Source organism: Hyperoodon ampullatus (assembly GCF_949752795.1).
Source record: "Hyperoodon ampullatus genome assembly, chromosome: 4".
NCBI lineage: Eukaryota > Metazoa > Chordata > Mammalia > Artiodactyla > Ziphiidae > Hyperoodon > Hyperoodon ampullatus.
In genome coordinates, this window is record NC_136917.1 from 29,644,539 (window position 1) to 29,657,010 (window position 12,472).

General features: G+C 52.8%; 1 protein-coding gene across 1 annotated transcript in view; it reads right to left on the bottom strand.

Annotated features, from left to right (window-relative positions):
- Nucleotides 1-12,472, bottom strand: part of RANBP3 (RAN binding protein 3) — a gene marked incomplete at its 5' end in the record, with an annotated part of 53,453 nt that overhangs the window by 25,077 nt on the left and 15,904 nt on the right. The window contains 2 exons of the mRNA XM_079702175.1: nucleotides 4,627-4,815; nucleotides 10,178-10,228. Of these exons, the coding sequence (XP_079558301.1) occupies nucleotides 4,627-4,815; nucleotides 10,178-10,228 (240 nt within the window). The remainder of the gene's footprint in view (nucleotides 1-4,626; nucleotides 4,816-10,177; nucleotides 10,229-12,472) is intronic.

Genomic DNA, 12,472 nt, shown 5'->3' on the forward strand with positions numbered 1-12,472 from the left:
CTAAGGCCTGCAAAGGACAGCACAGGAAGATTCCCCAACTGGAAGGACCTTCCAGAGGCTGCTGGAACTTCCTGGTGGATCTGAAACAGCCGACTCAGAAACAGTGAGGAAAGTGACGCCAGCAACTCTCCTCAATAGGAACTAGGGCAAGGAAGCAGGAAGACAGACTGCAAAGCGAAGTCATTTCTGCTTGCCTTTGGAGCCTACTTGACAGCTAAAAACCCTCCACCACTGCTCATGCGAGAAGCAGCCTGCCCCCTGCTCCTGCCGGGGAAGGCCTGCGCTTGCCGTCTGGGCCTGGCTGCCTCGTGCTGTCTTCCCCCAAAGCAGGAAAAGGCCTGGTGTGCAGCAGCTCCCCTTCAACCCACACAAGGCCAATGCCAGCTCCACAGACACTGTCCTAGGGCACAGCAGCCTGGGGGGCAGGACCTCTTTCATGTCAAAGTGGTCTGGGGGCCACCCCTCGCCCCAGCCAAGGGAACAGCTCTTCAGGGATCAGTCTAGAACAATGCCTGGGACACACATGGAGTCAGGCCTTGCAATCCCAACTCCTTGGAGCCCAGAAGGCTGCAGCCAAAGCTCAGGAGCCACTGCTCCAGGGACTCCTGTGAGGAGGATTTTAAGAGCAGGCTTTCAGGATCTGCGCCTCTGGGGAGGAGCGAGGACAGAGCAGGGTGTGGAAGCCCCATTTCCTCCTCTGCTTCTTCCCATAGCAGAAGCCGCCACTCAAGGATTGGGGCTTCAGGATGACACCCCGGGGACGCTGGGACCAGCACCCTTTAGGGATGCCACGACGAAAATATGCCCAACGAACACTTACATGAGGAGGCTGAAGAGAAAGAAGACCAAAGAGAACACTTCAACTTATTTTTCTGGCGCTGGTGAATGAATGAAGTGGACGGCGGCCAGGCCGCGGCCTAGCGAGCAAGCCCGCCCTGACTGCGCGCCGCAAGGTGGCCTGAGTCCCACCAGCGGGCGGGGCAGGCAGCGCAGTCCTCTCCCCTCAGAAGACACTGGAACCTCAGGGGAAGCAGCTCATCCTGTGAGGTGCGTAAGTCCCTGTTGCCAAGTACAAAATAGGAGGGAACGCCTAACGCAGGATGGGGCCACAGGCGTGAGAAGCTTCTGGTCTTGGTGTAAAGGATGAAACAATGAAAATTACAATCGTTAACTGAATCACTCTGCTGTACACCTGAAACCAACACAACATTGTAAATCAACGATATTTCAATAAAAGTTAATAAATACAATTATGACTGTAAAAAAAAAAAAGAAAATTACGATCGTTCACTTTGCTAAGGCTTGAACCCTTCCCCCCCCCAAACATGGCTCTCATGAGGCTGCCTGGTGTGGCCTCGAGAGGACAAGGCTGCCAGGCCAGTCCAGGAGGAGGGGACGGAGCTGAGACACAGACACAGACAAATGGGCAGTGAGCAGGAATGAATGGTGCTGCCTTCCTGACCTCCCGGAAAAGACCAGAAAGCAAGACCATGTCAGGGAAATTCCTTCCAGAAAATGCCAGACACCGTTTGGCCTGCCTGGGACTCAGTGATTCCCCATTTGGACAGCCCAGTTAGAAAGCCCGCTGCTGGACTTCCCTGGTAGCGCAGTGGTTAAGAATCTGCCTGCCAGTGCAGGGGACACGGGTTCGAGCCCTGGTCCAGGAAGATCCCACATGCCGCGGAGCAACTAAGACCGTGCGCCACAACTACTGAAGCCCACGCACCTAGAGCCCATGCTCCTCAACAAGAGAAGCCACTGCAATGAGAAGCCCGTGCACCACAACAAAGAGTAGTCCCCGCTCGCTGCAACGAGAGAAAGCCCGCACATGGCAACGATGACCCAACGCAGCCAAAAATAAAATAAATAAATAAATAAATAAATAAATTTTAGAAAGCCCACTGCTGGGGCTGCAGGAAAATGGACGCCTGGGATTAAAAGTCACTTAAGGGGTGTCCTTGCTTTCATGTGGACCACAGGCAGATTCACTGCTGTTTATTCTGTAACTGAGGAAACCAGCTCAGAGATTTTTACCAAAAAGGCAGACATCGAAAAAAGAAAAAGAGAGGTGGCCTCCCAAGATGTGAAAGCTGGGCAGGGGTGGGGCAGAACCAGGGTCAAACCCCGTGCAGATGCCAGAGGATGAGGGGCTGGGCCCAGGCTCTTTCTGAGCTTCCTGGTGGGTCTCATAAACATATTTCAGGCTCGGCAGTGCCTTGGTGCAGAGCTTCAGTCTGGTAGACTTCAGCCAGCCTCCAAGTGAGCATTGGGAACGCTCGCTGTCTCCAGATCAAACGGACAACTTAATCTGGATGCGGTTTGGTCTCCTTCAAGCTGCCTTGTGAGAGCCAGGAAGTCTGATATATTTGAGACTTTTTCCTGGTACTGAGTCTTCAATGGCCAGAGTTCTGATGAGACTGAAAGACGATAAGGGCCCTTTATAGGCAACAATTCAGCGAGCCACTATTTATTATAAAGAATTTGCAGCTTTACACTCGCCCAAGGGATCGTGGAATAAAGAAGACACTAAACGTGAGGGATGAGACCTGTCGGGTAACATGTGGGTGTGTCCTGAACTCCAGTGTGGTACCGAGCAAGCTCCAAATCTGCTCTGATGCAAAAGCAACTAGTCCGAGTTAGCCATAGAAACATCTCAGCTCGGGAAGAAGCTGGGCTCAGGTTCCATCTGCCTTGATCTATGCCCTAATTGACCTAAAAAACAAAGGTTACTTTGCCTTGATGCCTAATCAGCAGAGAAAGCCCTGGTTGGCTCAGAGCTGTCACAAGTGATGTGATGGTTGCGCTGCTGGGACTTCTGACAGAACTGGGATCCCCACAGTTACGTGTGTGTATGTCACGGGCACGGCCTTGGCTGCGATGCTGGTACATTCAGAAACTGCTTCCCCCAGCCCCGACTCTCTCCCACGTGACGTAACAACCATCCCCAGGCTCCCTGCCATCGCGCTTGACCTTGCATTTGCCAGTTGGGGCACTGCTTGAATGTCTTGGAATTAGAGTCTCTGACCCACAGTCCAAAAGAATTGAGGAGCCGAGCTCCACCGGCCAGGCCTCAGAAATCACCATTTGGACCGGCCACAGCCCGAAGGCGAGGCCCCCAGGGTGCTTCCTGCACAGGCCCCGTCTCACCAAGTGGTCGTTAGAAGTAAGGGGCCCGAAAGAGCCTCGCTTCTGGAAGGGCAGTTGCCGTGACACAGCCTCTACTGTTTGCCACCCTCCACTGAAAACCCTCAACCTCTTCAGCAGGAGATGCTCCGTAAACTGTGCTTTTCAACCCAGGCAGCAGCAGAAGGGCCCAGTCTCCTGGGCAGATCCGCACAAAGATCACCTGTTCTCAGGGAACTGAAAACGTGTACCTGCAAAGGCCGAAGGCATGAAACTCATAACGCCCAATTTGGGAGAAGGTTCCAGCAGCTGCTCTGCCTCCAACCCCAAAAGTTGAAATGCCTCTGAATTCTTGCTGTCAGCCCTCGTGTGAGGACTACGCTCCCAGAACTCTCTGGTGTAAGCACCTCGGGCCGGAACCTCTTGTGGGCTTCCTTACCCCAAGCCCACTTCTATGCCACGTGGGACTCCCCCATACCCCGCCCCACACAGGGAAAGCCTTCTTTTCCCACCACACACCGATTCCTCCAGAATGTTAAAGTTTGGCTCCAACCTCACCTTGGCTGAGTACCACTTCTTCCTGCGTATCCCAGGGTTTGGTGGCTCTAACTGAATTTTAGCGGCTTCCTTAAGGACACAGGAGACTGGTGATGGGACACAGGGAACCGCTAAAGGCCTGGGATTGTGACACCCTGCAAGGCTGCCCAGGGTTCAGTGTGGCAGAGCGGGATCCTCTGTTTTCTTGAGAGTCATTTTTCCCTGTCATGAGAATGGGGGACTCTGGCACTAGGTACCGAGAGGACAAGGTTTCGATCCTGAATGTAGGCTAATGTTTACCTTTCCCAATTTATCAAACTCCAAAAACTCAAGACATTTCTTGTTCTGGAGAGCTCACAATCTTCTCCACCTATAATCTTCAAAAGCCTTCTGAATACAAAGATAAAGGGCTCAAGGGATTCCCTCTGGATTCAAAGGAAGAGTCTCTTCTTCTTCCTGCTTTGATTGAAGACAAGCAGTTCACAGCCCAACCACAGTCCAAACACAACCGGTCTTGCAAAGCAATCTGCGGTAGACACCTTTTCCTATAGGTCAAGGAAGCCGGAGCCTTTCGTGTTTCTAAGGTAACTGAACTTGAATGCCCAAATTCAGGGAGAGGAGAAGGAAAAGCGGAAGGAGGGAGAAGGGGCCGAATTTGATGTGGAAGGTTCTACCCCACTACTCAATTCCTCTTTTGACCCCTCGCCTCTTTCAGGAACCAAGACTAGCTTCTGGCTATGGGTAAATGTTCCCCCAACTAGAAAAGTCTCAATATAAAAGGGGACTTCCTCTTTCCTGACTTTTTGGCAGCAGGAATTAAAGGGAGCTGAAGAGGGCCTTTGTCGTCTTTTCAGTTATCATCAGCTGTTGACAACCTGGGGTGTGGATCTGAGGGGCCCAGAGGGAAAGGGGCCAGTCTGGGTTGGGAGCCCCGGGCCGTGGGATGCCGGGTGGAGGTGGACTTACCCCTGCCAGTTCTCGTGGAAAAGGAAGAAGCTGGGCTTCAGGAGCGCTGGCTGAAGCACTAGCGGGGGCAGGAAGCTCTAGGGCATGCTCACCAGCTGACTCGGGGTGACCCGTGCCATGGTGGGGGGCCTCAGCCTCCCCCCGAGGCTCCTCTCCCGAATCCGACAAGTCTTTTTGCTCTGCAGAGGACTGGGAGCAAAAAAGACAATTTTCCTTCAATGTAGATAAAGCCAGCAACGCGGGGCAGGGGATGGGGACAGGGGAAGGTCTGGAGATGCTCGGCCTTCAGCAGCTCCTGCCCGGGAGGTCAGGCCAAGAGAGCTGGCACATGCTACTGTGTTCCGCTCCACAGAGCCAGCCCTCCACACTGACAGAAGAGCAGTGAGCGCGGACCTGCTGCTGTCGGACCTGGCAGGGAGCTCTGAGGTGTGCAAGAAGTTGGACCCTCCTTCTGAAAACTGCAAGGTGGCCCCTGTGGCACAGAGACCCTCTGCCGATGGCAGCGACTGAGGAAACACACCCCTGTGACCAAGACGGGGGCAGTGCCTCTAGCAGAGGGGAACAGGGGCAATTGTGTCAAACTGTCCCCAGGGCTTAATAACCCACCCACTCAAACATACTCGTGAGGGGAGGTGGGCGCCAGTACCCTGTCTGGCCACTGGGAGAGCCAGGGCGGCGGGGGCCAGGGCTTCTGCACTGGCTGCGGCCCCGCCAGCACCTTCCCATCTCTGCCGCTTAAACCCGAGAGGAAGGGAATGCTTTCTTGCTCGGCGAGCGCAGGTGTGGGGTGACCCCGCAAGCTGGCAGACACACAGAGAGCCAGTTTTGTATCAACGGACAGGTGGGTGGGGCTCCGGCTGAAGGAGGGAGCCCCTCGGCCTAGAATTCTCCCAGGCTCCCCCCGCACATCCCGGGCCAGGGCTTATCTAGAAAACAGCCAGGGAAAGGGGAAGCCGGTCCCCGAAGTCTTCGTCCTCAAAAGCACAGACACCCCCCTCCGGCATCCTTTGAGGTGGTTCTTGGGATTCTGAAGGGGCTTCCATGGGCCGAGGGCTCCATGGCCAAGACTCTTCTTGAGAGGTGCGTTACAAAGCTGGTGTCCTGGAATAAATACGTGGGCTCCGGTCCCCAAGCCTCCCGCCTGGCATCGTCCACCACACGTTTCTCTCGCGTTGTGAACTAAAAGACCACGGGGCCACCCTGTCTCCCTGCAGACACAGCTGTGTTCTTCCTGCCTGTGAAGTGACTGAAACCTCTTTAGATAGGACTTGGGACTATTTTTAAATGTGTGAGCCTGCTAGATGAAAGGAACTACACAGAGGATTTTAAGAGAACTTTCAAACATTCTTAGGAAAAAGCAAAAGCAACACAACTCATCCATACATCTAAAAAAGCCACCCAAATTGACTCTTCCTATGCAGGGGAGAGCTAAAGACATAAAAGGCCCTCCTTCCCAGGCCGCCCCTCAAACCTGTCCAAGGCACCAAGGTTGGTCCATGCACCAGTCTGCTGCTACTTTATGGCTAGAGATTTAACACCATTTTAGAGAGAAAATGAAACCCAGAGCTCTAGGGGAAATTGCCTATCTCTGTTCAGAACCACTTGGATTTTTTTTTTAAATCCCTGCTTTTCGAATATAAATGTTGAAATGCCCTCATGGCATGGCAGACTAGAGATGAAGCTGACGTCGGAGGACCAAAAAGAAATACAAATGCCATTCCAGCATTTTCTCCTTGGGTCTGAGTAAGCTCTAAGGAACCAAGATAGAGCCTGTAGTTTTTCAACATGTTTGTTAAAATCGGACTTCGAGATTTTGGCAGGCTTTGACATCATCCTAAAATATACGTGGCTGACAAAAAACCACGCATACAGGGTACGCTTGTTACACACACAGTAAGCTTCCAGTGTTGTTGGTGACACCCTGTTTTCTGCCCAACTGCTGTTGTAACTGCTTTCTGCCTTTTTGCTAAATGGACATTATCCTGCCAGTGCAACCCCAAAATCTTCTGCCTTCAGATTAGCAAATATTTGGAAAATAAAGTAAATGAAAGAAACGTTCAGTCGTCACAAACAGTGAAACAAACTACGGAAGGAGATTCAAATTCTCTTCACGTTAAAGAGAAAAAACCCGTCTGTCTCCATTCAAGGCAGTTAAGAAAAGGTTTCATTTTTGCCCCTAAAACACAAATGGATGGAAACGCAAGCATTTTGTGAAGAGCGCCATCTTGAGGAAGCTCAAGAACAGGAACACAGTAGAGACAGTTCCTGTGCTGTCAGTCTGGCTCCAGGTTTGCGTTTCGGGTGTCAGGACTGGAGTTCCGCTGCTGCCCGATGCTCTAACACGGAACAGTGGGAGGATTTGACAACTTGTCCTGAGACCAAGGGACGTCACCGGCAGGCCACCACCACCAACCTGTGGTTTGCTGCGAATGCAACTCCAACTGTCTATGGTCCTGACGGAAAATCCTGTGTGTCTCTGTCACCAAACCAACACCAAAACGCCTGGGCTGGCAGCCTAATTTTCTTCTTTTTGATTTCAAAGACTTTGAAGGGGGCCGTGGGCTCTTGGAATGCATCCCACTGGGGCACTGGTGGTTTAGAGATCATTCACTGAAAGAAGGTAATGCTCCCACAGTTGACAACAGGACTTCTTGATCTTTGTGGATCAAAAAGTGGCTCAAAAAATAGCTGTATGGGAGACCTAGGTGACAATTAGGAAAATTTCAATGTGGACTATATATTAGAGAGCACTTCTGAATTAATGATCATTTTCTCAGGCGTGCCCATGACACTGGGGCCATGGAGAAGAATTCCTAGGAGGCACCTGCTGAAGTATTTAGGGGAAAACTGTCAGGTGGGTGCAACTTATAGTCGAGCGTTTCTGGCATTTATGATAAAAATGGTAACGGTGAAGCCAGGTGAAGGATACCCAAGGGTCCACAGTACCATTCTTTTAACTTTTCTGAGGATTTGAAAAAATTTTCAAAAACAAAGTTGAAAAGGGAAAATAAAAGCTCCCTCAGAAAAAAACAACGGCAACCTGAAAAGATCTTCCCAACTCTTGCTACTGTGGCGTGAGGAGGGAGGGCTGAAATCACAGCAAGAGGGGGAAGCTGGGAGGGTCTCAAGGTGTCATTTTGTGAGAAGTGTCGTGGCCACTCCTTGCAGACCTACCTTCCCGTCGTTTCCCCTGGGCCGGGGAGCCATGCGGCCATGGAGCCGGCTGTCCAAGCCTCTCCGCTTCCTTCCCGCCCGACGCCCGAGCTGTCATAGCAGCAGAGAAAGGAGGAGGGCTCCGTGTCCACTGGGCAGCTGCCCACCCGGCAGCTCAGAGGGCGGCCCCGACGGACATGCAGGCTCCTCCGGCCTCTGCCGTTAGACGCAGAGGTTTTCCGTGCCCTTCCGATGATCTTGTCACACAAAAATATGACAGCAGGCGAACTCTGAAGAGCTGGAGGTCAGTTATTTCTAGAAGCCCATTTAGAGCTGGCACTGAGTCAATATTTTGCTGCGCACGTTTTCACGGTGACGAGCACCTCCCTGGAGACTCTTCGGGTTCAACCTCACCCCGTTTACGTAATTGGCATCAACCTTCTGAAGGTGACACGTGTAAGTCAGCCTTTGAATTACGAAGCGACAGAACCACCTCAACCGTGAAAACAGTACTGAAATAAGAGTTAGCCATTTTAAAAGCATTTTAAAGTCAGTCAAATAAACACTATGTTCTAGCGTTTCACCCTGCTGGCTGTCAGAAAGTCTTCAGGTTTTAAGAATTATTCATTCCAATTACTTGTTTCAAATCTGGGTTGGCAAACTTTTTCTGTAAAGGGCTAGATACTAAATATGTTCGACTTTGCAGGCCACCTGGTCTCAATCCAAACCCCTTCACTCTGCTGTGGACAGCACGGGTGCGGCCTCAGCTCTCTGCACGGGCCAGGCGGGGCCGAGCGCCAATAAAGCTTTATTGACAAAAACAGCAGTGGTGGCAACCCTCTTAGTTGGCTGACCCCTGTTTCAAACTAAAAGTGGTTCAAAAGAAAATCATAATAAAACTCAAAATTCTAGAAAATCCCGATTTTACGGAAAACCTAAGAGATTTTACATCTGAAGCAGAAACTGAACACATCCACCTCTAAAAGCCAGAAGCACATCAAGCCCCTTCACGGTGACTGAACTTCCAAAGGACAAATGATAAAAACACATGTATGCACTGGTCAGGGCCCAAGGGAGAGGGGACGCCAGAGGTTGATGTATCTTGAAAATACCACTCTGAAAACTGAAACCAAAAGGGAAGAAGATTTCCTTGTTTCCTAAAAAGATTCTTCGGCATAAGAATTAACAACGGGAAAGATTAATTTGAGAACAAGCCAAGCAGATGAGCCCCGGCTGACACAGAAGACACCCTGCACGGGGGTGCGGGTAGGGGTCTCAGGGCAGCCGCTTCTCCTTCCCGCCCCCTCCACGCACTCACGCCTTCCCCGGCACAGCCCTTGAACGCCGGGGCTGCTCTCTTTTCAGGCCAAGGGGCAGGGTTTACAAGCAGCAGCTGGGCCGCCAGGAGTCCCGAATCACCAGGCCAGCAGCCCCCAAACTCAAAGCCGGCCACCCTGTGGGGGGACCGGACATCCACCCAAGCACCTGGTCTGTGGGTCACGAGCCCTGAGCCAAGAAGCCCCTCAGATGCTGTCCTCATCAACAAGACGCACACGGATTTCAGAACACCTGCATCAACGCAGCACATTGGTCACCCTGAAATCTTGCCGTGGTTATGACATCACACCTACTGTCCCCGGGCATGAGGGCAGGGACCATCCATTTTTTGGACAAATAGAGGGGGTCCTCATACAAGCTTGGGAGGCATCACCACAGAACATCAACCATCTCTGGACACAACCCGGACCTTCCAGGCTGATCCGTTCAGGAGGGAGACAACCCCAATGACTTCAAGATAAGCAACCACACGCGACTTTGTGGAAAGGCACCGCTGCACGCACCCACCAGTCCTCTGACGGGCTGCTAGCTCATCAAGATGAATTAGGCGAGGTACTTCCACCATCAGGGAAAATGAGACATTTAAAGCCCAAGAAGGGGGAAGCAAGCTAACAAAGATGGGTGGTGAATATATAATGCAAGCTGACTACTAATTGTTCGAAATGCATTTATGCCAAGTTGGTTGGGGCCAAAAAAATCCCGTGAAAATCTTTAAAGGTCCTATTTTCCCCTTAACCAGCACTGCTCCCTCTCCTCTCCTCCCTCCCCCCGTCCCCGGCCCCCTTTCTCTCCCTCCTACCAGATTTCCTAATGCACAGTACTTCTAAAGCAAATCATTAGGAATGAGAAGGAAGCTGATTCTTCCACTGTTTTTTTAAAGCAGGGTCTCTGAGCCCTGTCCATACACACCCCGTCTTAACCTCGTGCCATGGTAACCTAAAGCCACTGGGCCTTTTCTCCGTGGCAGAAGGTTCCTCGGCCATGCGACCTGGGGAGAGAGAGCTTGGGGAGAAAACAAGGCAGAGTAACCAAGTGAAGGGAGAACATACCGGCCCCTTACCTTTTGTCCTTTATCCTTCTGAAACACAAAGACGGGCGGAGCAATGGCAGGCTTTTCTGCAAAAAGAAAAATTGGTGTTTTTCCCCCCAACACTATATTCGTACAGTAAACAAAGCTACATTCGTTTGTAATAAGTTAAAAACAAAAAACAAACCTGGTATAAAACTAGTAACTCGCAAGATCATCAAATAGCTCAGAAAACAGTTTCTTCACATGGATGAGGGGAAGTGTTCGGTGTGTAAAAACTTGACACAGTGGTAGGATACGTGCACTTTTCTGTGTGCATGTACACACCAATAAAAAGGTTTCAAGACTCACTCAGAACAGGCCATGTCACTGACGGAGGGAGTGCGATGTGGAGGGTGGCAGGCTGCAGGGTGCCTGGGCGGCTGCTACTCAGCGCCACCAACCGTGGTGCTGCAGGAACAAGGCACAGAGACGGCAGGTCCCCAATTTCAAAGGCTGGAGACTAGTTTAGTTTTTTAATTTCTTTTTTTTTTTGGTCGCGCCACGTGGCTTGCAGGATCTTAGTTCCCTGACCAGGGATTGAACCCGGGCCCCGGCAATGAAACTGTCGATTTTTGACCACTGGCCCGCCAGGGAAATCCCTAGGTTTTTAATTTTTCCACATCTGCAGGCCAGCTGAGGCCAGGGGTGACCCATTTGCAACCTCTGCCCACGGGACGCATGCTCTTTGGAGAGCTTACTCCGCTCAAGTCAGCCCTACATTCCACCTGGGTCTCTAAGTGAGCACCCGTTAAAAAAAAGAAGTGTGGAGTTGTAAGAAGTCTGAAAGGCCATCTTGCACAGCTGCTGTTGAAGGAAGAAACCCTTTGGGATGTTGTCACTGGACCAGGGAGATGCCGCCGGTAGTTCTCAGGCAGCTGAGTCCATGGCTCTTGGGCACTTGCCCAAGCGGGCGGCCGCTCAGGAAGGCCCTGCCGCTGGCCAGCGGGTTCTGGACAAGGACTGCCTTAACCCATGGGGGGCCCGGAGGCGCCTGCCTCACTGCCTGGGGCCGGGGCGCGCGGCTCTGGGTGTGCTGATGAGCCCTGCTGGCGTGCCCAGGGCCTCCCTCAGCACTCGAGGCCTGGAGAGTGGCGTTGATGGGAAGCCGGGGGGTCATGAATTTGCGGAGCACTCGCACAACTCTTCCCCGTCCCTCAGTTGTGGGGAACCGAGGTGAACCAGGAACCCGCACTCACACAGCTTTAACCCGGCAGGACCACTATGCGGGAGGGGACACAGTCTGCGGGCCATGAGAGCGCTTGTGTGGGACGCGGTCGGAGGGTCTGGTCTGGAGCATCAGGGAAACGCTCCCGAGAAGAGGCAGCTGTGTTGAAGCCTCAAGGAGAAGAGTGAAGGGAGAGGGGCAGGTGTGAAGGTGACAGGGAGCCCGAGGGGCGGATGGTGGCGACGCCAAGGATTTGGGGCGGTTGTAAAAGGAGTGGAGGAAGCACAGAGAGAACAGAGTTTGGGGAAGGGGGCGAAGGCGATCACCCACAGGAAAGCAGAGGGGGGGCGGGGGGGACAAGGTTTGGGGGGCAAAAGGACAAGACCGAGATGGGCAAATGGACACTGTCCCACTCCCCACCCCCAAAATTCCCACCCCACAGAGGAGCAGGACAGACGTCAATCTTCACTTTGGGGCCACAGCCCACTGACGGTGACCATTCCCTCCGCTGTGCTCACTGAAGCCTTGTGGCACTTGGGTCCGATTCACCACGACAGTCCTCCCCAGGCACAGCCCACACAACCACTGGGGTGAATGACATCTAGGAGACCAAACTGCCACAAGGGAGGAGGGTGGAGGCGTGGAAGGGTCTTCCATGCTTCCCAAGACAGCTGTCTCCCCGGCACAGATGCACAGTTGCTGCTCCACAAACCCGGGGGATCGAATGAAAGCATGAATGTGCTTACTGCCGGGCAGTAAATGACAGCAAAGGAAAGCTGGAGGGACTCTGGGGACAGCTGCAGCTTCTCCACACCATGTCTACCACGGGCAAGCCCAGACACCTTCCGGCGCCGCCCTTTACCCCATAAGCCTAGCACCCGGGGCTGTGGGGCCAGACTCCAGCCTCACTTCTGCATCCGACTGCCGGCCAACCGCAAGGCTCGGGGGTGTGCAGGAAGGAGCTGGGATTTTGGTCAGCCTAGGGCCCCCCGGCCTTCCTCACCTCCGTGGTTTAGATGGAGCCCAACCTGGCTCCAGGCCCGAGGAGGAGAATACTGCATGCCCTGGCCCCAGGGGACACGGCGGCACATGAATAAGGCCAGGCCGCAGCCAGCGAATGA